Source organism: Nerophis ophidion, linkage group LG15 (assembly GCF_033978795.1).
Source record: "Nerophis ophidion isolate RoL-2023_Sa linkage group LG15, RoL_Noph_v1.0, whole genome shotgun sequence".
NCBI lineage: Eukaryota > Metazoa > Chordata > Actinopteri > Syngnathiformes > Syngnathidae > Nerophis > Nerophis ophidion.
The window spans coordinates 18,947,803-18,974,810 of NC_084625.1; the positions used below are offsets into that span (position 1 = coordinate 18,947,803).

General features: G+C 39.5%; 1 protein-coding gene and 1 long non-coding RNA gene across 3 annotated transcripts in view; one reads left to right on the forward strand and one right to left on the reverse strand.

Annotated features, from left to right (window-relative positions):
* Positions 1-27,008, forward strand: part of si:dkey-192l18.9 (F-box/LRR-repeat protein 7) — a 53,240-nt gene that overhangs the window by 7,415 nt on the left and 18,817 nt on the right. Inside the window, exons 1-2 of one of the 2 annotated variants that reach the window (XM_061921650.1) lie at positions 2,557-2,967; positions 11,959-12,048. In XM_061921650.1, the coding sequence (XP_061777634.1) occupies positions 2,895-2,967; positions 11,959-12,048 (163 nt within the window). In that variant the 5' untranslated portion in view covers positions 2,557-2,894. Of the gene's footprint in view, positions 1-2,556; positions 2,968-11,958; positions 12,049-27,008 lie in introns of those variants that run through there. The other variant, XM_061921651.1, reaches the window with a different exon arrangement.
* On the reverse strand, positions 1,080-3,123 carry LOC133569373 (uncharacterized). Its single transcript, XR_009809800.1, has 3 exons — positions 2,864-3,123; positions 1,452-1,641; positions 1,080-1,326 (listed from the first exon to the last, which is right to left on the reverse strand). It is a non-coding gene; the product is annotated as an uncharacterized LOC133569373 (long non-coding RNA).

Here is a 27,008-nt window from a genome sequence, read left to right on the forward strand (position 1 = left end):
TTTAGTGTTTTAATAATTGCAAATCTAATATCACCGATTAAAAACTACATAATAAACATTACTGTGCCAGAAATGGTGCTATATTCGTTCATTCTGAAGGTACCGTCTGATAACAAAGACTAATTATTGCACTTTATTATGTACCTTGCCTAATTCTAAAAATACATCTCTAAGTCGAAACTTTAAATTGTAAAGCTTAGCAACAACTTGTATGCAGAAAATCTTTAATTTATGGAGTTTGTGCCATCCAAAGTGAAAAAACAAATCTCACGTTTGACAGTTTTTTCTACTTTAAAAATCTGTTTAGTGTTTTGATAAATGCAAATCCAACCTAGCAGCAAAACATTACATTACATTAAACCAACACAATGAGCATAACTGTGTAATTGCTCTTCCTTAGGGTACAATGTGACCATAAAGACTATATATTGCACTTTTCTCGCACATTTTGCTGTCTTTCTTTCTTTGAAAATTGTATTCTGCATCTCAAAGTCACACTACAATGTTTTATTGCTGACATAATAAGCACCACACTCTACCAGGAATGCAGTTACAGTCACCTATTTTGTGTTCCTTAAGGTGCAAACTGCACCCCCAGTAACAAGAATAGTATCCCTAAAACAGGGGTTGGTAACCCAAAATGTTGAAAGAGCCATATTAGACCAGAAATACAAAAAAGTAATCTGTCTGGAGCTGCACAAAAATACAAGACTTGTATAAGTGTTATAGTGATGGCAACACATGATGCAAGTGGCTAATTAGCTAAATTAGCCTACTATCAAAATGAGTATGTGTCGCAGGCTGACGCAAATCTTAGTTGAGAGAAATGTTCAAAAGTGTATTCTACACATTTGTACAACATTGGAAAACATTAGTAAAACTTCTGAGAGGGTGAGATAACTCAGCACTCACCTTATAATGGCCAAAGGTATAGATGTGTCCGTCCAAGTTAAAAGAAATGGCAGGCCACCTTTTTCAAATAGATTCATTACAATCTTTTTATTTATTTATTTTTTATATAGCCTTTATTTAACCAGGTAAAATCCCATTGAGATCAAAGATCTTTTTTCCAAGGGAGACCTGGCCAAGAGGGCAGCAGCAAGGTTGCATTAAAAACAGTATACAACACATAAAACATCAAATTTACGACATTTAAACTTGCTCACATAACACATGTACATACATACAAGGTAGACTGCAATCTTTTCACATAAGCTTTAAACTCATTTAATGTAAGAAGGGTTTGAAGTTGAAGATTCGATTGTAGGTTATTCCAAGGCTTCGGTGCTGAAAACCTCAATACTTTCTTGCCCAGTTCAGTTCTTACTTTGGGGATGACAAAATGCAGAACATTCATTGAACGAATATTGTGACTTCCTTGTTTCTTTGTTAAAAGACAAGATGGATAAGATGGAGTGATACCCAGAATGGTTTTGTAGATGAACACATACCAATAATTGAGGCGTCGGGCACATAAAGACGTCCAGTTAACCATTGAGTATAACACACAATGGTGAGTAAGGGGAGCGCAGTTGGTGATGAATCTCAGTGCCCCGTGGTACGCACTATCCAACTTGTGGCGACAACCAGCAGCAGCATTCATCATTCATTCTTTGCAAACTGGCTAAGGTTTGCTGTGGTCTGGAACAACATGGCACTATCAGAAATGCAGCCAATATTACATACAGATAATGTGTCTGGAAACATGGAAAAATAAACTAAATACACAGAGGACATAAGTAAAGGAAATTAAATGAACACAAATATAGCTACCAAAGAGGAATAATGAAGCAATATGTATGTACAGATAGCCTAAATAGCATGTTAGCAGTCATGCAGTGACCAAATAAGCCTGATTAGCACTCCAACAAGTCAATAACATCAACACAGCTCACCTTTGTGCACTTACGCACAGTATTAAACGTTTGGTGGACAAAATGAGACAAAGACGGAGTGGTATAACACACGTCTTTCTGTGGCAGCGAGGGAGAAAGTTCTAAATGTAAACAAACTGTTGAGTCACAGTCCACATAACGGTGAGTTGAAAGACCGCTGAAATTGGTATGACAAAATGGTGCACGCCAAATACTCTCTTCAGTGAATCATAAGCACAAACATATTAAACAGTGGGCTTGCTAACAATTAGGAAGGTTTGTGTCGTGTTTGTCCTCCTACCGAAACCATATTACAACAAAAAATATATTTTTCACCCCATTTTTTTTCCATTTCCATACATTTTTGAAAAAGCTCCATGGAGCCACCAGGGCGCCGCTCGAGAGCCGCATGTGGCTCTAGAGCCGCGGGTTGCTGACCTCCGCCCTAAAAGGACAATAAAGCACGTACGATACTCAGATGCCAGAAAATGTTGCATGTTTGAGGACATAAGGTTGTATTTTGGCTGTGAGAATCCTGTGTGTGACTGACACATTGGAGTAGGACTATCCAGGACTATCTGCAGTGTGCTCAAACAACCACCAGGTAGCATCTGTCAGCAGATAGTACTGTATCTGTTATGATCCGCTGCCCGGATCATATTTTGTTTGGATTTTTGATTCTGTCACCATGGTTGCTTATGAGTTTCACCTGCCCTTTGCTTTTGAAGCGCACCTGTTTTCTGATTGCTGTCCTGATTTAAGCCTGCCTCCTTTGTTCTCTCGTTGTCGCTTCGTAGTTTTTTGTTGCACGCAACAAGTGACGACGCTGACTCCCGATTCTGGTAAAACTGCTTTGTACTTGCTAGCTTCCGCGCTATGCTTTTGTGTTTTCTAGCTCCCATGCTAGCTCTTTGTTTTGCCTTTTGTGCCTAGTGCAAGTTTTCTGTTTATAGTCTGTTCTTCAGTTTAAATAAATCATTATTTCTTACCCTTACGCTGTGTCCGAGCCCAAACTGCATCATGAGAGAACGCACCGCACCACGATGCCAGCCAATCGTCACAGTATCATCTCTTTCGCTTTTGGACTTATCAGGTCAGTACTACATTCTAAGTGCGGGATGAGGCAAAATCCAACCCAGACCCACTTTATTGCAAATATAGCTGTTTTAAAAGACACAAACTTTGCTGAGAAAAATGCAAAAAACACATAGAAAAGCAGAAAGTGACATCATATGTCATTGAGAGTCCACCGTCCTAAAGTCTTAGAGGAGGCGGGGTCATAGGCTGAGTGTTTGGCTGACTGACTCACTCGGATCTTGATAAGAAACAATTCCTGACATTTTTTCTGCTCCAGCGCTGCTGCACAAATGTCGAAGAGAAATATACAGTAATAACTAGGATAAATGACGCCTTTTTATTTTTTTTATTTTCTTTAGAGCTGTTTTGGTTTGGTGGCAGATTGACTTGCAGGGAAACTGCTTCACCTTAATGGAATGCGGACAAAATCCAGGGAGAGAACGCCTTTTCGATGTTATGATAACCGAAGTCCGCATCGCTGATAAAATCTCCTTACTTGGAATGTGAAGACTCTCACCTTTTTAGATTTTTTTTTTTTAATCTACTTAAACGAAGACTCCCAAAATCTCAGGGCTGCGTTATTTCTGTCTGCAGAGCAGAAATGTTTGTATGAATAACATTCCAGCGTGATCCCGTCCTAAGTCAATAAGATTGGAAGTTTAAAATAACAGGAGAGGAGAGGACTCGGCGAGCCAAGTGGACCTGCTGCTGGAGGGTCCTCAGGGACCTCCGCCGGGTCCGCTTTAGCTCAAGGGTTTGACTTTTCCAGGCAAAGTTGCGGCTTTTCAGGATCCGCGCAGACCCAAGCCATCGAACCACATGTCAACAAGAGTAATAAAACAAATGCGGCGCAGCAGTTTGGCCGCCGCGCTAGTCTAAAAAGGAGCTGCTTCCAGAATAGACGCATGACGACGACAACGTCACTGCCGCTGCTCCATAATGACCATGATTGCAAAACTACAAAGTGCAGTTGCCACGGTAACGACTGGCTGGGTGTATAGAGAGATTGAGGTTGGTATCAAACATGGCGCGCTGTAGTCACTCTTTTGACCAACCAGGGGGAGTATGGCCAAAGGATCTACTAAATGATTGGTCAAAAGCCCCTCGCTTCGGGGTGCCATGTTTGCTACCAACTTGGAAACTGAGTTGGCCATACATTCGCTACACACGGCTTTGGGCGGGAGTACATCACAGCATATCATAGCAATCCCAGCATCCAATGCAACTATCCCTCCTAATGGCTGTTTGCAGTATAAGGATGACTTCGTACCTGCACTCCCGTATACATAACAATGAAAAATAATTAGGGTGCTCTGTTGGGATTTCTCTTACTATCCTTTCATCCATCCATCCATTTTCTACCGCTTGTCCCTCTCGGGGTCACGGGGGGTGCTGGAGCCTATCCCAGATGCATGTTCTTTTATTTTCTGGAAAGTTTCCAAATGCGAATGTTGACATGTGTGCTTAGCAATTAGTGAAATAATTGTTTGGGCAGCTAACGACACGATCCAATTCCGATTTCTAGGGTGACGATTTGCTTTCGAATCGATTTTCGATTGAAACCGATTCTCAGAATTTTTTTTTTAGCATAATAGTTGTATTGAAACTTTTCAAATGAAGTTACAGGTTAGAAAATATCCTTCTAGTTGCATGGACATGGGCGAAAATTGATAACATTTTTCCATTAAAAAATATTTTGGATACATTTTTGAAAATGATGAATGGATTTAGAATCGAGATGAGTAACAATTGCAATTCAGATGTGAATCGATTTTTGGTGCACCACTATCCATACCAAAGTTCAAATGAAATACTATCATTAGGGATATGCCGATATATCAGCCAAAGATGACCCAGGATGGACCGCTCGTCGGGACCCAGGATGGACCGCTCGCCTGTATCGGTTGGGGACATCTCTACGCTGCTGATCCGCCTCCGCTTGAGATGGTTTCCTGTGGACGGGACTCTCGCTGCTGTCTTGGATCCGTTTGAACTGAACTCTCGCGGCTGTGTTGGAGCCACTATGGATTGAACTTTCACAGTATCATGTTAGACCCGCTCGACATCCATTGCTTTCGGTCCCCTAGAGGGGGGGGTTGCCCACATCTGAGGTCCTCTCCAAGGTTTCTCATAGTCAGCATTGTCACTGGCGTCCCACTGGATGTGAATTCTCCCTGCCCACTGGGTGTGAGTTTTCCTCGCCCTTTTGTGGGTTCTTCCGAGGATGTTGTAGTCGTAATGATTTGTGCAGTCCTTTGAGACATTTGTGATTTGGGGCTATATAAATAAACATTGATTGATTGAGATATGCCGATAGGGATATGCCGATATATCTGTATTGATTCCCGATTCCAAACGATTCTCGCAACGTTTTGTTGAGCATAATAGTTGTAATGAAACTTGTCAAAGCAAGTTACAGGTTACAAAATCTCCTTCTAGTTGCATGGAGACGGCCGAAAATTTATTTTTAAAATTGAAAAAAATGATACATAATTTTTTTGTAAAAATTATTCTTTTAATTAATAGATAGACAACATTCACACACTAGGGACCATTTAGTGTCACCAATCAACCCATCTTCAGGTGCATGTCTTTGGAAGTGGGAGGAAGCCCACGCAGTCACGGGGAAAACATGCAAACTCCACACAGAACGATCGGGATTGAACCCAGGACTACTCAGGACTTTTGTATTGTAAGGCAGATGCACTCACCCAGCTTCCACCGTGCCCTACTGTAATATTGTACATGGTAATTCGGATTTGTTATACATTGTATATATTATCCATTGGGGATGTGGGAAAAAATTGATTCGAATTTGAATCGCGATTTGAATTTGAATCGCGATTCTCACGTTGTGCAACTTAGAACGATTCTCATTAAAAAAAAGATTATTTTTATTTTTTATTTATTTATTTATTTTTAAATCAATCCAACAAAACAATACACAGCAATACCATAACAATGCAATCCAACTCCAAAACTAAACCTGACCCAGCAACACTCAGAACTGCAATTGGGGAGACAAACACGACACAGAACAAACCAAAAGTAGTGAAACAAAAATGAATATTATCAACACCAGTATCAATATTAGTTATAATTTCAGCATAGCAGTGATTAAAAATCCCTCATTTACATTATCATTAGACATTTATAAACATTATAAAAAAAAGAACAATAGTGTCACAGCGGCTTACACTTGCATCACATCTCATAAGCTTGACAACACACTGTGTCCAATGTTTTCACAAAGATAAAAAAATAAGTCATACTTTTGGTTCGTTTAATAGTTAAAACAAATTTACATTATTGCAATCAGTTGATAAAACATTGTCCTTTACAATTATAAAAGCTTTTTAAAAAAAAAAAATCTACTACTCTGCTAGCATGTCAGCAGACTGGGGTAAATCCTGCTGAAATCCTACGTATTGAATGAATACAGAATCGTTTTGAATCGGAAAAATATCGTTTATGAATCGAGAATCGTGTTGAATCGAAAAAAATCGATTTATAATCGAATCGCGACCCCAAGAATCGATATTGAATCGAATTGTGGGACACCCAATGATTCGCAGCCCTATTATCCATCCAACCATTTTCTACAACTTGTCCCCTTAGGGGTCGCGGGGGTGCTGGAGCTTATCTCAGCTGCATTCGGGCAGAAGGCGGTGTACACCCTGGACAAGTCTATATATTATACAAAAATATAATATAATATAATATATCAATATATATTATATAGTGTATATATAATATATAAATATTACATATACGATATATTGTATATTGCTACTATGGTACATTATTAGTCTACTTAATACCTGCATTATCCTTTCCATCCTTACCCTTTCCATCCTTTGAAACTGAGCAACTGTGTGGAACAATTTTTCTTATGGCTCAATATCTAAGTCTAAGGATATGGTTTAATGGAGCCCCCCGCGACCCCGAAGGGAATAAGTTGTAGAAAATGGATGGATGGATGGATACAATGAAACCTACATGGGCGTAGAAAGTCAACTTGTTTTTTCACTCTACTGCTACTTTGAGTAAGATTGTTCCTTTGTGTGAGTCTTAATGCTCAACTCATACGCTCAACTATGTAGCTTGTAGTTACGAGGCTACTTACTGGTTCATGCAACCCACAGGCACTCAAACTGTGAAGGCACCTTTATCAAGATCTTCGCTAAATATTAAAAACGTATTCCTCCATTCAGGCAGCACTCCTATACAACGTTTTGCATGATTTTGTAGTTTGTGTCCTAATATTATTTGAAAAAAAAAAAGATAAAGCTCATCATCTCCATTATGTCACACTATTAAAAATGTCCACTTCTGCTTTCTGTCCGTTGTCCAGACATTTGTTTCCTAGTGTGACTCGGCAACCAATCAACCGTTCCGGTCTATGCAAGCACCGTCCACATCAGATATTATATAAGCAGACGTCAGGAAGCAGGCGGATTCTCTCCATGTATTTTTTTTTTCTTTTCCGGAAAACAAGCGGCCTTGCACGAATCCGCAAGCCACAGAGCTTGCTCATTTGCTGGGACGGGTGGAGAAAAGTCCTATTAGAAGAGTTGTCTCCCAAGGGGGGTTGCATCATTTGGGTGTTTTATTTTTTTGCTTGCTTTGATATGAAAACAGCAAGTTTGAGTCACTGCTGGATTCAAGATGTTGGCGCTTGGTGACATCATCGTTGTGTACGTCTAGATTGAAAATATGCATCCTTATCTCCAAAACTAGTTTAGATAAGTCTTAAGTACACTCAGCCTTACTGACAACACACCGTTTTGTGTGTGTCTAAAAAGGGCTTATGTGTACTTTATCCTCTGCACTTCCATCCATCCATCCATTTTCTACTGCTTGTCCCTTTTGGGGTGGCGGGGGGTGCTGGAGCCTATCTCAGCGGCATTCGGGCGGAAGGTGGGGTACACCCTGGACAAGTAACCATCTCATCGCAAGGCCAACACAGATAAAAACAATGTAAATATAAATAATTGGTTCCAGCCTTGACAAAAGTCCATATTTTAGTGAAGGTTTGTACACTTTGAACACAATATAAAGTGCTATACAATACTGTATACCAAATAAGCACAGTGATTAATTAACTATCGTTTATTAACATCCCAAAACAACAACAACAAGCTGCTGTCCTCTATATACGCTGCTATGCCAACACGTGCACCCGCTTTGGTGCCCTCCAAACAATCAGAAATCACAAAATTCCTAAATTTTAACAACAGCATTGCTACAACAATAAACAACAATACCTTCTGTCTTTTTGGGACTCAGATTGAGTTAGCAAAATGGACAAAGCCTGTCAAAAGGCGAAAAAAAACACAGAATAGGCACCTACACAGAGGTCACTTTGGTGCCCTGACAAATGATCAGAAATCACAAAAATTCTTAAGTTTAACAACCATATTGCTACAATGGTAAACAAAAATCCCTTTTGTCTTTTTCGGGACTCTTATTGAGTTCGCAAAATGGACAAAACTTGTCAAAAAGCGAAAAAACACCCAATAGGCACACACAATAAAGTGTATTTGGTGCCCTCAAAAACCATCGGAAATCCCACAAATCCTTAGCTTTAACAACAACCATATTGGTACAATGATAAGAATAATAATAATGGATTAGATTTATATCGCGCTTTTCTATTGTTAGATACTCAAAGCGCTCACAGTGAAGTGGGAACCCATCATTCATTCACACCTGGTGGTGTTAGGTTACATCAGTAGCCACAGCTGCCCTGGGGTAGACTGACGGAAGCGTGGCTGCCAGTTTGCGCCTACGGCCCCTCCGACCACCACCAATCATTCATTCATCATTCATTCACCTGTATAAGCGGCACCGGGGGCAAAGGGTGAAGTGTCCTGCCCAAGGACACAACGGGAGTGATTTTTTGGATGTCAATAGGTGGGAAGCGAACCTGCAACCCTCAGGTTTCTGGCACAGCCGCTCTACCCACTACGCCATGCCGCCCCACATAAACAAAAAACAAATCTATTTTGTCTGTTGGGGACTCATTTTGAGTTAGCAAAATGAATAAAACATGTCAAAAAGCGAAAAAACACAGAATAGGCACACACACTGAAGTCACTTTGGTGCCCTCACAAACGATCAGACATCACAAAAAGCCTAACTTTAACCATATTGCTACAATAATAAACACAAATCCGTTTTGTCTTTTTGGGACTCATATTGAGTTGGCAAAATGAATAAACCATGTCAAAAAGCGAAAAAACACAGAATAGGCACACACACTGAAGTCACTTTGGTGCCCTCACAAAGGGTTAGAAATCACAAAAAGCCTAACTATAACCATATTGCTACAATAATAAACACAAATCTCTTTTGTCTTTTGGGACTCATATTGAGTTAGGAAAATGGACAAAACTTGTCAAAATGCACACACACCGAAGCACTGAGTCGTGACTAGTGGTGGGCTGCAATGCACAGCTTAGGACAGGGAGAAATGCTAGGCCCTGCTTTTTGTTTGCACAAAATGAATGAAGCATTCATACACAAAAACATGGTTTGCACACGGAGGCATAATTGCCTCCACCTAAAATGTGTAAATCCATATCAAATGGAGGGGTTTATAAATGGAGGTCCTGCTGTATGCCATACGTCACATATGCAACATTAAGGAGTGGGACAGGAGGATACAAACGTTGGCATAACATAGCTATGTCAGCTACATGCTAACATTTTATCATCTACATCATGCTCGGTTAGCAGTTTTGCTATGAATAAAACAACAAATCACTCTGTTTGTAGCTCCCACTATATAGTATAGTATACTTTATTTTATTTTAAGGCATGTTGTAAAGCCTATGGACAAAATTAGAGCACTGCACAGAATTTATTTTTGGAGTGGCCCTCTTTTTTTCCACACTTTTATTTATTTAGAAACAACTTTTATACATTTTCAATCAAATTTAAACTTCATTGATGCATCCATCCATCCATTTTCTACCGCTTGTCCCTTTTGGGGTCGCGGGGGGAGCTGGAGCCTATCTCAGCTGTATCCGGGCAGAAGATTTGATGCATTATATGTACCAAAAAAAATCATGGACAATTAATAAGTCAATTAAGTATTTTTTGTGCAAAATTTAAATTGTCATAAATAAAAGTAGAGAAGTCATGATCAACATTTTTAGCCTATCATACCGAGCCGATTTTTTGGCTTCAGATCCAAGTATTGTTACAAATCTAATGATGTGCTGTGTAACATTTATGGCATTGAATGCTACATTTTTGACAAAATAAAGTGACTAGTACAGAATAAGTATACAAGTATATATAAGTATACAAAAGCAAATACTACTATCGGCTCTAATTTCAATCTCAAGGGTTTTGCCCTCAAAGCCAGACTTACTCCCCGAGTTTGTAAATAATAACAAAAAACACCAACACATGTATTTTGTAATAAGAACAATAAAAAAAACAACATCAATTTAATCACTTTAGTATCGTTTATATACTGATATTATACTAGGTATCACTTGTACAGGCATGGCGTGGCGCAGTGGAAGAGTGGCCGTGCGCAACCTGAGGGTCCACATTTGAAGTCCTTTCCAAGGTTTCTGATAGTCATCATTGTCACTGGCGTCCCACTGGGTGTGAATTCTCCCTGCCCACTGGGTGTGAGTTTTCCCTGCCCTTATGTGGGTTCTTCCGAGAATGTCGTAGTCGTAATGGTTCGTACAGTCCTTTGAGACATTTTTGATTTAGGGCTATATAAATAAACATTGATTGATTGATTAGCCCGCGACCCCCGAAAGGGAATAAGCGGTAGAAAATGGATGATTGATTAGCGCCTTGCATGGCAGCTCCTTCGATCAGTGTGTGAATGTATGTGTGAATGGGTGACTGTGGAAGTAGTGTCAAAGCGCTTTGAGTACCTTGAAGGTAGAAAAGGGCTATAGAAGTACAAGTACAACCCAGTATTGATGTCTGGATCGATCACTCCTACTTGACATTGAAGCTTAGTAGCTTCTTGTGTTCTCCATTCGCATGCTTTGCCCTTCTTCTTCCTCTAGTCCTCCAGTGATAATGGTACTTGCATGAAATTTAGGTTTATTTTTCGCCATGCTGGTGAGGATTCGTATTTTAGAAGCCGTTTCGCACTGTGGATAGACGACGCGCCAGTTGCAGCTTTGAGCCAGGAACTCCTGCGTGTATGGAAATGTAATTGTGTGTTTTTGAAGGAATATTTCACGTGGGTACAATCTTGAGTCACACACAAACTGGGACACAGCTGTGGTAAAGATCGTCTGGCCTCGGCATCCCATGGTCGGGATCGGTCCATCTCCAATTGAAACATAAATTTGCATACCTTACGGTCACACAGACCCACCATGTAAAAAAGTGGGGTAATTTGCCATGTTAGTCGTATCAGTGATGGAGCTGGAAGGGGCTAGGAATATGTTTGGGGTACATTTTTATATTGATTGCCCTGTCATTCATTCATGACCATTTTACAAGCGCAAAACCTTCATGAAAACCCGGGAAGTGGCGTGCTGAGCGAAGAAGTGATTGATTTTACCCACTTCTGGTGCTCATAAACCGGCTCTCGGGACGCGTCATTAAAAAAAAATCCCTTTGCATAATAGGGGACCTTTCAAGGTTCTTGTTTGTGCACACGAGCTTGACTTTTCGGGATAAGCTCTCAGCCGACACCGCATTCTTTGTCTCAGGAAAGCCGCAGAGCTGCATTTATGATCCGCCGGAGGAATGGAATCCCATAAACAAGCAGGCAGACAAGCAGTCACCGAGGTGGACTCTCGTCCTCCATCTTAACCCTGCAAGCTTAGCTGGTTGCTGTAAATCCAGCGGGACTCGATAGACCAGCACTTGTCATATTAAGCAGATTGATGGCTGTTGCCTTTGAAGGCCGAAACGGATCCAAGTTTCAATGTCGGTGACAAACTGCAGGTGTCATAGAAGTGATAAAACACGACAAGAGATGATGTGTTCATGATGTCTTCTTGTCCCCCACCAGGCAAAGGGAGCTCCAGCATCTCCTCTGACATAAGCTCCAGCACCGATCATACGCCGACCAAAGCGGCCAAGAATGCGACTCCCAGCGAAGGTACCGCATCTGGTGCTCATTAACTCCCCTCCTCTCTTTCCCTCGCCATCTTCTCCCGCTTTGAGTCCTCCCACCACGCAACTTTTGCTCCCTTTTCTGCTGACTATTTTTGGAGAAGAACCTGGATGTTCGTACGATGACCCTCAATACCCTCCAAAAGTACGATGGAACACCAATTATAATCCAACATAACCTCGGAAAGATGTTTTTGCTTGTTTTTCAACCAATCTCGCTCTGATTTTGCACACATGCGCGTGTCAGTCCCTTAAAGGCAAATTTCCATTGAGGGACGGAGCCTGAAAAGTTAAAGCATTGTCATTTTCAAACCCATTAGAATATATAATATATTTATATTTTTTACCTTTAGGGCGCCCCTTAAAGGCCTACTGAAACCCACTACTACCGACCATGCAGTCTGATAGTTTATGTATCAATGATGAAATATTAACATTGCAACACATGCAAATACGGCCTTTTTAGTTTATTAAATTGCAATTTTAAATTTCCCGCGAATTGTCGTGTTGAAAACGTCGCGGTATGATGACGCGTGCGTTTGACGTCTCGGGTTGTAACGGACATTATTTTCCCGCCTGATCCAAGCTATAAGTAGTCTGCTTTAATTGCATAATTACACAGTATTCTGGACATCTGTGTTGCTGAATCTTTTGCAATTTGTTCAATTAATAATGGAGAAGTCAAAGTAGAAAGATGGAGGTGGGAAACTTTTAGCCTTTAGCCACACAAACACAGCCGGTATTTCCTTGTTTAAAATTCCCAAAGATGAAGCTTTACTATGGATCAGGGCGGTCAAGCGAACATGGATCCCGACTACATGTCAACCGGCAGTTTTCGGTGAGCAAATTGTGGTAATAAGTCGCCTTTTACCGGAGACATCAGCGGAGCTTCCGTCCTACTGCAGCTTCGTGACTTCCCTCAGAAACTCTGGCGTCAACACACCCGTGGCCACACCCCTCCGACTTTCAGGTACTAATTAATCTCACTAAAACACTAGCAAAACAATAGGAAGATAAGAGATTTTCCAGATGTATCCTATTAAATGTGTCAAAAAACATTTGAATCGCTCCCACTGCAATCGCCTTTTTTTTTTCTAGTCCTTCACTCCTAGTTTCCTCATACACAAATCTTTCATCCTCGCTCAAATGAATGGGGAAATTGTCGCTTTCTAGGTCCGAATATCTCTAGCTGCTGCTGGCCATGATTGTAAACAATGTGAGGATGTGAGGAGCCCTACAACCCGTGACGTCACGCGCACATCGTCTGCTACTTCCGGTAAAGGCAAGGCTTTTTTATTAGCGACCAAAAGTTGCGCACTTTATCGTCGATGTTCTCTACTAAATCCTTTTAGCAAAAATATGGCAACATCGCGAAATGATCAAGTATGACATATAGAATGGACCTGCTATCCCCGTTTAAATAAGAAAATCTCATTTCAGTAGGACTTTAAGTTTGATCCTGGGGATCCGGAAGGTTCTCAGTCATAAACAAGTAAGAAATAAGTCATATATTATTATTATTCTTTTTTTGATCAGCGCTCAAATCTTGAGATCAGCTGCAAGTTTGTCGATATAAAGTTTTTAAAATGTTTATGTTTTATTCCGTCATACAAAAACCTTGTTGTTTTTGTATGACAAAAACACAAACTACAGTATGCATTATTTTACCCCCCAAAAATTTCAAAGTGGAGTAATTGAAGCTTTAAATAGGTCTATAATTCGCCATTCACCATTCATTCTTATTTTTTGAGCAATAACAGTTTAAAAAATAAAATCCCACTAAAATTATCGGGTACCCAAAAGGGACCTACTCACAAAAGTTTTTTTGTTTGTTTGTTTGTTTTTTTACTTTGAATGCTCAAGTGTCCAGATCAGTGGTTCTCAAATGCTTTTCGCCAAGTACCACCTCAGAAAAAACAAGGCTCTCCAAGTACCACCATAATGACCAATGTTAAAATACAGTAGTGTAGTAGGCCCAAGTATTCATTAAAAGCAATGCAGAGGTTTAATTAAACAATTGTATTTAATGTTTATGGCCACTGTAACATTACACACAGTTTGAACTGTAACACTGTGTTTGAATAAAGGAAAATCAAATGATTCTTTGGCGTACAACTAGTTGACATCCCACTGTGTTGTGAGTTTTTCCTTGCCCTTATGTGGGCTCTGAACCGAGGTTGTCGATGTGGCTTTTGCAGCCCTTTGAGACAATTATGATTTAGGGCTATATGAATAAACATTGATTGATTGATTGATAGTGGTACAAGTACCACAGTTTTACAATCACAGCTGTATAATACATGTTCATTTTTATTTCATTAGTTTATTTAAACAAGGACAAAGCACATTGATCAACATTGCTGTAAATGCAAATAATTATTAACTCAGAATTTAATGGCAGTTACACATTGCAAAAAAAGTTAGCACAGGGGCATTTTTACCACTGTTACATGGCCTTTCCTTTTGACAACACTCAGTAAACATTTGGGAACTGAGGAGACCAATTTTTCAAGCTTTTAAGGTGGAATTCTTTACCGTTCTTGCTTGATGTACAACTTAAGTTGTTCAACAGTCCGGGGTCTCCGTTGTCGTATTTTAGGCTTCATAATGCGCCACACATTTACAATGGGAGACAGGCCTGGACTACAGACAGGCCAGTCTAGTATCCGCATTTTTTTATTATGAAGCCATGCTGTTGTAACACAGGGCTTGGCATTGTCTTGCTGAAATAAGCAAGGGCGTCCATGAAATGTTGCTTGGATGGCAACATACATGTATGTTGCTCTAAAACCTGTATGTACTTTTCAGCATTAATGATGCCTCCAATTGTCCACCCTGAGATCGGTAGGTCGTGAGTTTAAACCCCGCCCGAGTCATACCAGAGACTATAAAAATGGAACCCATTACCTACCTGCTTGGCACTCCCCATCAAGAGTTGAAATTGGGGGTTAAATCACCAAAAACAATTCCCGGGCGTGGCCACTGCTCCCCTCACCTCCCAGGCGGTGAGGGTGATTGGTCAAATGCAGAGGATAATCTCACCACAATAGTTGGTTCTTTAACTTAACCGATGTGTATGTTACCCATGCTTTGGGCACTAATACACCCCCATACCATCACAGATGTTAGCTTTTGAACTTTGGGCCTAGAACCATACGGATAGTTATTGTCCTCTTTGTTCCGGAGGACACAAGTCCACAGTTTCCAAAAACAATTTGAAATGTGGACTCGTCAGAACACAAAACACTTTTCCACTTTGCATCAGTCCATCCTAGATGAACTTGGGCCTAGCAAAGCAGTGGCGTTTCTGGGTGTTGTTGATAAATGGCTTTCAATTTGCATAGTAGAGTTTTAACTTGCACTTACAGATGTAGAGACAAACTGTACAGTAGTTACTGACAGTGGTTTTTTAAAGTGTTCCTGAGCCCATGTGGTGATATCCTTTACACACTGATGTCGGTTTTTGATACAGTACCGTCTGAAGGATCCAAGGTCACGGGCATTCAATATTATGTGGAGTGATTTCTCCAGATTCTCAGAAACGTTTGATGATATTAAAGACCTTAGATGATGAACTCCTTAAATTCCTTGCAATAGCTCGTTGAGACATGTTGTTCTCAAACGGTTCGACAATTTGCTCATGCATTTATTCACAAAGTGGTGACCCTGGCCCCATCTTTGTTTGTGAATGACTGAGCATTTCATGGAAGCTGCTTTTATAACCAATCATGGCACTGTTCCCACTTAGTCTGTTTACCTGTGGAATGTTCCAAATAAGTGTTTGATGAACATTCCTCAACTTTGTCAGTCTTTTTTGCCACTTTTGCCAGCTTTTTTTGAAACATGTTGCAGGCATCAAATTTCAAATGAACTAATATTTGCAAAAAATAACAAGGTTTGCCAGAATGTTAAGTATCTTTTCTTTGCAGTCTATTCAATTGAATTTAGGTTGAAAAGGATTTGGAAAATCATTGTATTCTGTTTTTATTTACGATTCACACAACGTGACAACTTTACTGGTTTTGGGGTTTGTATTTCAAAGTGGAATATTTGATTTAATGAAATTGGAGCCTTGACAATGTCAATAACTCATAACAACAGTGATTTTGATCCATTACTATTTTATGAGCAATGACAGTTTAAAAGAAAAAAAAAACATCCTTTATGGCAGCTTTGTGATATTAAAGTCAACTTTTTCTTGTTATTTTTCACCTGTTTGCTCTATTATTCCACGTTTTTGTGAGAAATTTCAAGTGATTGGGGTTTAATGACAGTGGCACAAGGTAAAACCTAGCACAGGAAACACTGACAGGGTGCATATACAGTATTTTCATTTTCACCTGTGAGTGTGCATCCATCGGTCATGGGAATGTCCTCATGTTTTCAGTATATGCAGTTTTCTTAAAGGATGCTTGATGTCACTCCAGGTCATACTTTGTGTCAATCAGTCCACCAGGACTTACTGGTCTGTCAAATCAACAAGAGTGTTACTTATGACTGAAATTGTTATTTTGTCCTCCACGCTAAGTGGTAATAATTACATGGTCTGCAACCACCACAGCCACAGTCAACCCGCTCCCTTGTTAAAAACGCACACACACACGCACGCACACACACACACGCCGCACACAGTAGTCGCCCACCCAGTCCTGTGGTCCTTTAAACTAATCAGGAAGCAGTCTCGGCTGTTTCCATGCTTCCGCACACTGGGAGTATTCACAATCTTTAACCCCCCGACCCCTAATGGATTGACCCAGTAGCTATGCTTGCAGGACTCTCACAGTCCACCTCTAATAACCATAGAGCACGGCTGTCCAATGTGCGGTCTGGGGCCCATTTGCAGACCGTAGTTCATTCATTAGCATTCCTTGATTGATTGATTGAAACTTTTATTGGTAGATTGCACAGCATAGTATTGTGCATACAATTGACCACCAAATAGTAACAGTCGAATAAGTTTTTCAACTTTTTTAAGTCGGGGTCCACGTTCTAATATCTTGCTAGTATACACCTCAGCCTCAAACATATTGCTACTTGAAGAATGATACCTATTAGTATGCTATTTGTAAATGCCAATTTTTTTTTATTTATTTTTTTTTAGCTAAGTTTACACCTGAATCATATTTTGGTACTTGAAGCATGCAAGCGTTTAAACACATTTTTCAGGTACACACATCAGAGTAATATATTTTGGTCAGTTAGTATTTTAGCATGCTGGCTTTTTCTTTAGCTAACTTAGTAAAGTATACATCTCACTGTCATATATTTTGGTATTTCACTAATGCTAACTGTTGGCCCTAGTGTGTGAATGTTGTCTGTATATCTGTGTTTTCCCTGCGATGTGTGTGTGGACAACCTGTAGAAAATGGATGGATGAATAACTGTATACGTGCTGTTGTTGGCATTGTCACGCCAAATTTCTTCCCCCCTACAAAAACCTTCCCCCCGGAAGAAATTTGGCGTGACAGCCCCTCTAATGCCTGAAGGACCCCAATGAGGGCGTGACAATACCAAGTTATATGACTCTTAAGGGTTACAGCTGCAAAATTAGCGAAGCAAAAATAGCTTGAAAGGTTAGCATGCTGGAATGGTAATATTTTTTCCTCACCGTTAAGGGTTACAGCTGCAAAATTAGCGAAGCAAAAATAGCTTGAAAGGTTAGCATGCTGGAATGGTAATATTTTTTCCTCACCGTTAAGGGTTACAGCTGCAAAATTAGCGACGCAAAAATAGCTTGAAAGGTAAACATGCTGGAATGCTAATATTTTTTCCTCACCGTTATTTTTCACCAATGACAATCAGCCAATTATAATGCTTTTAAAACAGGCAGTTGTGTAGGCTCCTTTAAGGTCCCTCCACCCTCATTGGGGTCCTTCAAGCAATAGAGGGGCTGTCACGCCAAATTTCTTCCGGGGGGAGGGTTTTTTATAGGGGGGAAGAAATTTGGCGTGACAGAATATTAGCATAGTACTGATAGCACACTTTTTTAGCTAATTTTGGTCATATTTTTGTTTTTTTGACGCTATCTGGCCAGTGTGCTAACTGATAACAACAATCTCAGGAAATGTGTACCGCAATTGCATTTTCTAGTTTTTAGGGAAAAAAATCTACACATTGTACTGGTCTAGAAGGTCAAAACTACAAAAATGGCCCCCGCATCCTCTGATTTGTCAGCCTGTGGTCATCAGAGGAAAAGGTTTGGGAACCCCTGTCATAGAACTAATAATTGGACCCCTTGGTAACGGTTGGTACCTTTTTTGCGGGCCCAAAAACGGACACACGTCAATGGTCAGGTCTACATGATAGGAACCTTTGCGTCTCAATTACAGGAACATGTTTGTGTATGCTTAAAAATATGACAAGTTAAATATGATTTCACTGATATTTAAAACAAAGTTTAAAAAGTATTTATTTTTGGAATAGGTGGGGATGTTGCTCCCCAAGCAGTGGCACTTTTTTTTCTTTTTCTGCCATTTAAGTATGTAAGTTACTAAAAAATGATGTCAAAAATTATCATTTAAAAGTAATATAGCCATTAAAGTTCAATAATGTTTATTGTATCAGGTCTAAGACTAATTATGAGACTACCTATAAAACACTCCTTATCAAAAATGGTTGGTTACACAAGTTAGTCCAGAGGTTGGCCACCCCTAATATTGATAAGAGTCATTTTGGACCAAAATGACAAAAAAAACTAACTGTATGGAGCCGCAAAAATTTAACGCCTTATACTGATGTAAATGTCTATACCTGTATTAGTTTACTATCAAAATGACTATGTGTGTCGCAGGGTGATGCAAATCTTTGTTGACAGAAATGTTAAAATGTAATATTTGGTTCTACACATTTTTACAACAATGGTAAACACTAGTAAAACAGAGGCTTCTCCGAGAGTGAGTTAATTCCTGGAAATTACTGGCTTAAAATGGCCAAAGGTATAGATGTGTGTGTCCAAGTTAAAGGGAACGGCAGGCTGTCTTCGTCTGATGGATTTATGAAAATCTTTGTAAACCTGGTAACGTTTGCTGTATTCTGGAACAACATGGCACACAAACAACTATCAGAAATGCAGCCAATACTACGTACAGATAATCTGTCATGACACGTGTCAATATAAATTAAATACACATATAACATAATTAAATTAAATTAAATGAGCTCAAATATACCTACAAACGAGGCATAATGATGCAATATGTACATACAGTTAACCTAAATCGCATGTTAGCATCGATTAGCTTGCAGTCATGCACTGACCAAAATGCCTGATTAGCGCTCCACGCAAGTCAATAACGTCAACAAAGCTCCCCTTTGTGTATTCAAGCACAGCATAAAAAGTTTGGTGGACAAAATGAGACAAAGAAGGAGCAGCGTAAAACATGTTGGAGAAAGTTGCACATGTAAACAAACTGTCATAGTCCACACAACTACGGTGAGTTCAAGGACTGCCAAAATTCGTAGGACAAAACGGCGCTTTCCAAATACTCTCATCCGTAAAGCATTAACACAAACATATTAAACAGTGAGCTTTCTAACAGTTAAGAAGCTTTGTGTCATATTTGTCCTCCTACAGAAACCATGTTAAAACAAAAAATAAACCCCCCCCCTCCCCTGTCGTTTTCCATTTTAATTTATTTTTGAAAAAGCTCCAGGGAGTCACCAGATCGGCGCTAAAGAACAGCGGGAATGCCGGCCCCCAAGTTAGACAAACAGAGCTTGGAACAGTCATAACTCGTCAAAACTCACCTTTAAGGATTCTCACACAGCACTAGCAGTAGGGGAAAATAACAATACATCTATTTGTGGCAGCATACTGAGAAAGTTTTGTACAAGTTCCACTTTTTCAGCTCATTGCCCATAATTGTGGTGCATTTGAGTACCCTTAATTAAAGCTAGAAACAGAAAAGTAGCCTGTTTTTAAACACAGGGAGACTTTGATGGTGACATAGTAATATAGTATGGATACAAGAGTAAAAGTATTAGTTTGTGTATCACACCACATACTACAGTGATACCACCAAAATAAACTCAATAGTTGAGTCCTTGTTTCGCTGCGACTCATTTTGCTAGCAAACCGAATGAAGGAGGAGGCATCGCCCCTATTTAAAAGCACTCCAAAAATACAACATTCATTTCTGAACATGCAGTTTTTTATTACTTTTTGCCATTGCCACAATTACTAGTCCTCTTTCCAACATCGTGCATGACAATTAAATGCACATGCGTCATGGCCAATTATGACAATTAGTGAGGATGTTCCATTCAGGGTTTCATGCTGCCGATTCCGAGGCTAGTCGATAACAACACTGATACCGGTCACTTATATTTTCTGCAAATGTATTCATGGTGAGTGCTATTGACAGTGTGACAATATTTTAACTAGCTCCTTATTCTCCTGATCGTTGTTTGATCAAAACTAAGTCAAAAGTACGTAATAACTGGGAGTTATTGCTTGATAACAGTTAGCTTGTGTACAATTTCAACATGATCGACTGGCGAGGTGTTTCCTCGCTTCCTTCCTCCCTGGTAGTTTATTGTAGATCATAAATCATGCCTCTCACCTGGTAAGTAAATGGCTGAGGACGTACTCCAACAAGTTGCGACACTTTTACAGTCATTTAGGACTCGGAAATGGCGAGAACGACACTTTCTTCGTGATCATTATGTGACATTTTACATCTAAATGGGAATATATGAACATCCTATCAATCGGCATCCTAATGACAGCAGACCTTATACAGTAAGGGATGTTTTGTTTATGTTTGTTTGTTCTCATTAAGTCCGCAGTGAGTAATAATCAATGATGAAGAAAAAAAAGGAAACGTCGTGATGCATTTTTTAAACGAATGTGGCACGAATGCTTAAAATGATCAAAATACGTAAATATTAAATATAAATGAGCACATTACTACATTTCATATGTCATCATGTTTCTAAAACCCTAATGGAGGTGTTTGGATGTTTTTTCAAAGGCTTTATTGGCAGAATAGAGCAGTTCACATAGGCGCCATTGTAAGTGGACTTTTAAACAAATGTATTTATCCTTCATCATGTCTTTGTAATGACGAAAAATTGAAGTTCCCGTTTATAGTGTAGGAAAAAAGTAACGGCTTATAGTCTGGAATTTATTGTAGTCAATGACTATAAATAAGTAAACAGCTTTTAAAACCAGGGACATTCCTAGAAAGTAATATATAATTTGCAGTGTAGTAATTGGGGAAAAAAAGCCAGTCGATCCATGATGGAAAAAGGCTGTAACATACAGTATCACAACATGGAAATGAGTGAATTCTCTTACTGTTGAATCTCCAGTGCAGCAATAAGCATACCGTATTTTCCGGACTATAAGGCTCACTTAAAATCTTTTTTTTTTCTCAAAACTTGACAGTGCCCCATATAACCCAGTGCGCCTAATCTACGGAATAATTCTGGTTTTGCTCACCGACCTCGAAGCAATTTTATTTGGTACATGGTGTAATGATAAGTTTGACCAGTAAATGGCAGTCAAACATAGGGATATTTGTGTAGACTGCTCTATGAAGGCAATATGACTCAAGTAAACAACACCAACATTTTATATGTTCCATTGAAAATATAGAACATATACACACGGCGCTCAAAAATCTATCAAAATGTTTTAGTACGACTTTGGCAAGCTATTAAGCCGCTCCGCTTGGTGGATTGTCGGCGCATTAAAGAAACGCGTATTGATATGGTGTTTGTATAAGGTAATACATATTATCTGGCATTTTGTTTTGTAATACTATGTCAAAAATAACTTTTCTTACATTCTGGTACCTGCTGATCTTTATTTGGGATCTTCATAAATCCTAAAAAATTGTGTGCCTCCGCCTTTGTAGTCCGTGGCGGCGACATCGTCGATAAGCTTCTTCTTTTTCTCCATTTTCTTGTTATGGGACATTCCTCGTCCGCTGTTGCCATTTCTAATATAAAGTAGTGTAAAGTTCTTCCTTATATCTGTCAGTAAACTTGCCATGAAAGCGCTAAAACATACCGGTGTAGTGAGTTGATAATATTCACCCTGTCAGAGTTGCCACTGACAGTTTGTTTGTGTTTTAGTTTCTCCTCTGTGTGTTTAGTATTTCCTGTCCTTAGTTCCTGTCTAGTGCTCTTATTTTGGTTCAGCTTCCTGTTTGTCTCCCTGTGTCCTGTTTTCACTGAGCTGCGGCTGATCGGCATCTGGTCACACCTGATGTCAATCGGCCAGCTCCTATTTTACCTGCTTTGTTCCTCCAGTCAGTGCTGGATCATTGTATTGTCATTCGGACTTGTCGTTGCCATATGTTGCTCTTGTCATGTCTGTGATTCTTTTCAGCTATTACCTGTCATGCTACATTTTGTCCTGGTCGTCGTAGAGGTAAGCTGTTCTTGTTAGCCATTAGTTACTTCCAGTTTTTCTTTTTGCTATCCACTAGCTTCCATGCTAAAGTTCCTTTTTGTTTTCTAGCTTCCAGTACTAGCTCCTTTAGTTAGTTATTCCGCCCACGTGCGTGCTTTTTGTTTGTTATTTTTCAGTTTTAATTAAATCATGTTTTCATATGCAATGCCTTCCTCTTGCCCTGCATCTTAGGGTTCGTCAACAACAAATACCCCTGACACACCCAAGGAACTTTAGTTATTAGAGAGTTCCGGTTGGACGTTTTTTCACGGGACACATTTCGGGTGTTGTTTCCGGATGAAGAGATGCTGCTCCGTTATTGATTTAAGTAAAGTCTAAATGTCATTAAAACCGCTAGCTCCATCTTTTGACACTTCTTCCACTCCCGTCCTTGCACGCTACACCGCAACAACAAAGATGACGGGGAGAAGACGCTGCCGAAGGTGAGCCACGTAAATAAGACCGCCCACAAAACGGCGCATCCGGAAGCGACTGTCAGAAAGCGGCTTGAAGATGATCTCTAAAACATATTCTATGCAAGATTTTGACCAAAGAGCCACCATTACATGTTGTGTAGACCACAAGGAAGTTTTTCCATTTAGAAAAAAAAAAAAGACTCCTTTTATGTGCCTTATCATCCGGTGCGCCTAATGGTCAGTGCGGCTTATGGTCCGGAAAATACGGTAAATATTTTGCAATTACATGCAGTCCAGTGGGGAAGTATTTGTCTTTGTTATTGTCCACAAACATGCTATTATGGTACTATTAATCCGGAATATTTTCCCTTTTGCCTTTTGTAAAACTCCTTTAGTTATGATGATTTCTTTGAGTGAGCGTCAAACTGCACATCCCTGGGTGAGAAATGCACGTAAATCACCGTACAGGCTCGCCTCATCTCCGCTGTGTTGATATTGTGATTTCCCCCTACATAAACCTCCCTATTTATCTTCTCGAGGACTACTTTTACCCCAGCGGCCCATTCCTCCGTGTTTACTCAAGCAGATATATCGCCTTTCACGCCGCCGACATTCTGAACGGCGAATGCGTAGGCTCTGCTGCTGCGGCGTTCCGCTGAGTCGCCGGCTACCACTGCTGGGAAAGTGGTTACGTTGCCCTAACAAATATGCGGGAAATGCGACGCTATCGACACTAATGCCGCCGCAACTGAACTGCCAGTTCTCACGTTGGCGTTGTGGCGATTAAGAGGCTGTTACTGAAGGACAAGGCTTGCCAGGTGATTCGGCAAAAAGGGGTTTCTGGTTACTGGATACTTTTTTCGCAGTATTGGCAGCGGTCCTATGTCGGTTGTAGACTTACTACGATCCCGCCGATGACGGATTAGAGGGAGCTCTCGGTTTCAGCTTGCAAAAGCAGCCATGATATTGCCCCTCATACCAAAGGATTAGCTCCTGAAGTTCTCTGGAAAGTTTGTGTGGAGAGAATCCTGAGAGGAAATGAAAGCCCACGATGTAAGTTCGCACATTTTGACTTCCGTTCTTGGCGGAGTCTCAGGACGTGACCACGAGAGTTGCAAGCTTGGCTCCAGTGGAGGGGTGTCCAAACTTTTTCCACTTTTTCAATGCATGCAGTGGCCGTTTTGATATGTTTCATTTTCAATCCCAGGGGACCTGTAAGGGTTTTTTTGTTCTACAAATGTTAAAAATAAGTCTTAATAAGCTTAAATCTTTAGATCAACTTTAGATCTGGTCAATATAAATGATTTTGTTTTTATTATTCGATTTCATGACCTTTTTGTTAAAGAAAACCCAGTTTTTGTATGGCAAACATGCAAAATATGCAATGTCGCGCCCCCCCCCAAAAAAAAAAAAAAACACATTTAAGTGGAATATTTGATGTGAAGTATTAGGAGCCTGAAATAGGTCAATAATTTGTAAGAGCATTGATTTTGATTAATAGTTATTTTTTAACAATGACAGTTTAAAAAAATACATCCCAATAAAATGTTAAGGGATTTAAAAGGGCCCCACTCAAAAAAGTGTTAAAAGTAAGTCACACATTCTTTTTTTTTTTTTTTTAGTTTTGACACTTAAATCTCGAGATGAACTGTCAATTATAAGTGAAAATTATTTTGGAATGGGTTTTTTTCCTGCTCGTTTTATGTTATTTTCGTCCAAAAAAAACAACCTTTTTTCTGTTATGGCAAACACTCAACACATGCAATGTTTCTCCTGAAATTTTTTTTAAAGTGGAATATTTGATGTGAAAAACTGGAACCTTGAATTGGTCAATAAGTCATAACAACATTGATTTAGATGTATTATTATTTTTTGAGCAATGACAGTTATAAAAAAAATATATTTTATGAAAATTCCCAGGTATTTAAAAGGGCCCCACTCATAAAAGTGTTAAAAATAAGTCACACATTTCAATTATTTTTACTTTCAATGATAAAATCTGAGATGAAGTTCAGCTCTATCTGTCGATTATAAGTTTTAATTATTTTTGTATGTTTTTTTTCTTCTGCTTTTTTATGTCCTTTTTGTCAGAAAACAAAAAGGAAAACTTTTTTGTCATGGCAAACACTCAAAATATGCAATATTTCTCCCAAAAAATATTTTATGTGGAATGTTTGATGTGAAGTAATTGGAGCCTTGATTAGGTCAATAATTCACACACATTTTTATTTTTATTTATTTAAATTTTTAGTTTTATAAGTTTTAACAAATACATCCCACAGGGATTTAAAAGGGCCCCACTTATGAAAGTGTTAAAAGTAAGTCACACATTATTATTATTATTATTTTTTTACTTTTAACGCTTACATCTTCAGTTGAACTTCAGCTCTATCTGTCGATTATAAGTTTTAGTTATTGTTATTTTTTTTTCTGCTGGATTTATGTTGTTTGTCAAAAAAAACAACTGTTTTGTTATGGCAAACAGTCAAAATATGCAATATTTTACCCCAAAACTAATATTTGATGTGAAGTAATTGGAACCTTGAATATTTCAATAGTTCACAACAACATGTATTTTGATTCATTATTATTTATTGATCAGTGGCAATTTTAAAGAAAAAAACAGCAAGCTTTGCAACTTTTTTGTTACATTTCACCTGTTTGATATTTTATTCCACATTTTTATGGGCTTTTTTTTGTAATGGTACTTTTAGAATGTGCCACATGCTGTAAAAAAAAGGACTTTGGACACCCCTGCTTTAGTAGGAGTTGTAGTATTGGTAGCAGTTGTACACAATGGGTTAGGGTTACCATACATGTGTCACCATGCAAGGGAACATGCAGACATTTGTCCCTGCTGTCAAAACCGCGGTCTCTTATCATGATTGATTGACACCTCTGGTTTGCTTGACGGCAGCTACATGTTGTAATTAGCTGTACACCCTCTCCCTCCGAACAGGCATCCAAAATGTTTACGAGTCGAATGCATATCCAATCTTTTTACGGCCTCAGCAGAACCGCCGCCGGGCTGTAATTATGCAGAGTGAGTGCTAGCATGTCATTACCTCCACCGAGGAGGTTGTGTTTTTCGGTGCCGTCCGTCTGTTGTTGTTGCGGAAGCGATGCAAAGAAGCTTGCTTTATTTTCTGCTCTGGCGAGGACAGAGGAGACGACGTCACGAACACTGAAAGACTTCTTGGGAATAGCCTGCTCAGCGACTTGTCCTCATGTCTTGTGTCCGGCGGCCTCTGTTATAAAAGTGTGTGCGGTTTCCAAAGTAAAATTCCTCTCCAGTATGCTCCCACTATCATCCATAAATGGTCAGACTAATTAGCTCATGAATATGGTGATGATCTAAAGCAGGACAAACAGTGATTATAAGTGTTAAACACAAATAGCCTAAATAATTTACTTGCTTTAAAGGGGAACATTATCACAATTTCAAAAGGGTTAAAAACAATAAAAATCAGTTCCCAGTGGCATGTTGTATTTTGTGAAGTTTTTTTCAAAATTTTACCGGTGTCCAAATATCCCTAAAAAAAGCTTTAAAGTGCTTGATTTTCGCTATTTGCGATGCCACTATCCATTTCCCTGTGACGTCATACAGTGCTGCCAGTGTAAACAAACAATGGCAAATAGCACAGCAAGATATAGCGACATTAGCTCGGATTCAGACTCTGATTTCAGCGGCTTAAGCAATTCAACAGATTACGCATGTATTGAAACGGATGGTTGGAGTATGAAAGTATTGAAGAAGAAACTGAAGCTATTGAGCGAATAGCTATTGACGCTATTCATAGCCATTGCGTGGCCGAATAGCTGCGTTAGTATGGCCGGTAAAATGTGCGCACCAAACGATCAGGATTTTCGCATCTTGTGACACTGGAGCAACTTAAATCCGTCGATTGGTAAGTGTTTTTTTCGCATTAAATGTGGGTGGAAGGAAACATAATATTGTTGCAAATGCATCTGCAGGTTATCCATACATCTCTGTGCCATGTCTGCTTTAGCACCGCCGGTAAATAGCATGTTAGCATTGATTAGCGTAGCATGTTAGCATCGATTAGCTGGCAGTCAACATCAACAAAACTCCCCTTTGTGATTTCTGTGACTTTATCGTTACAAATGCAT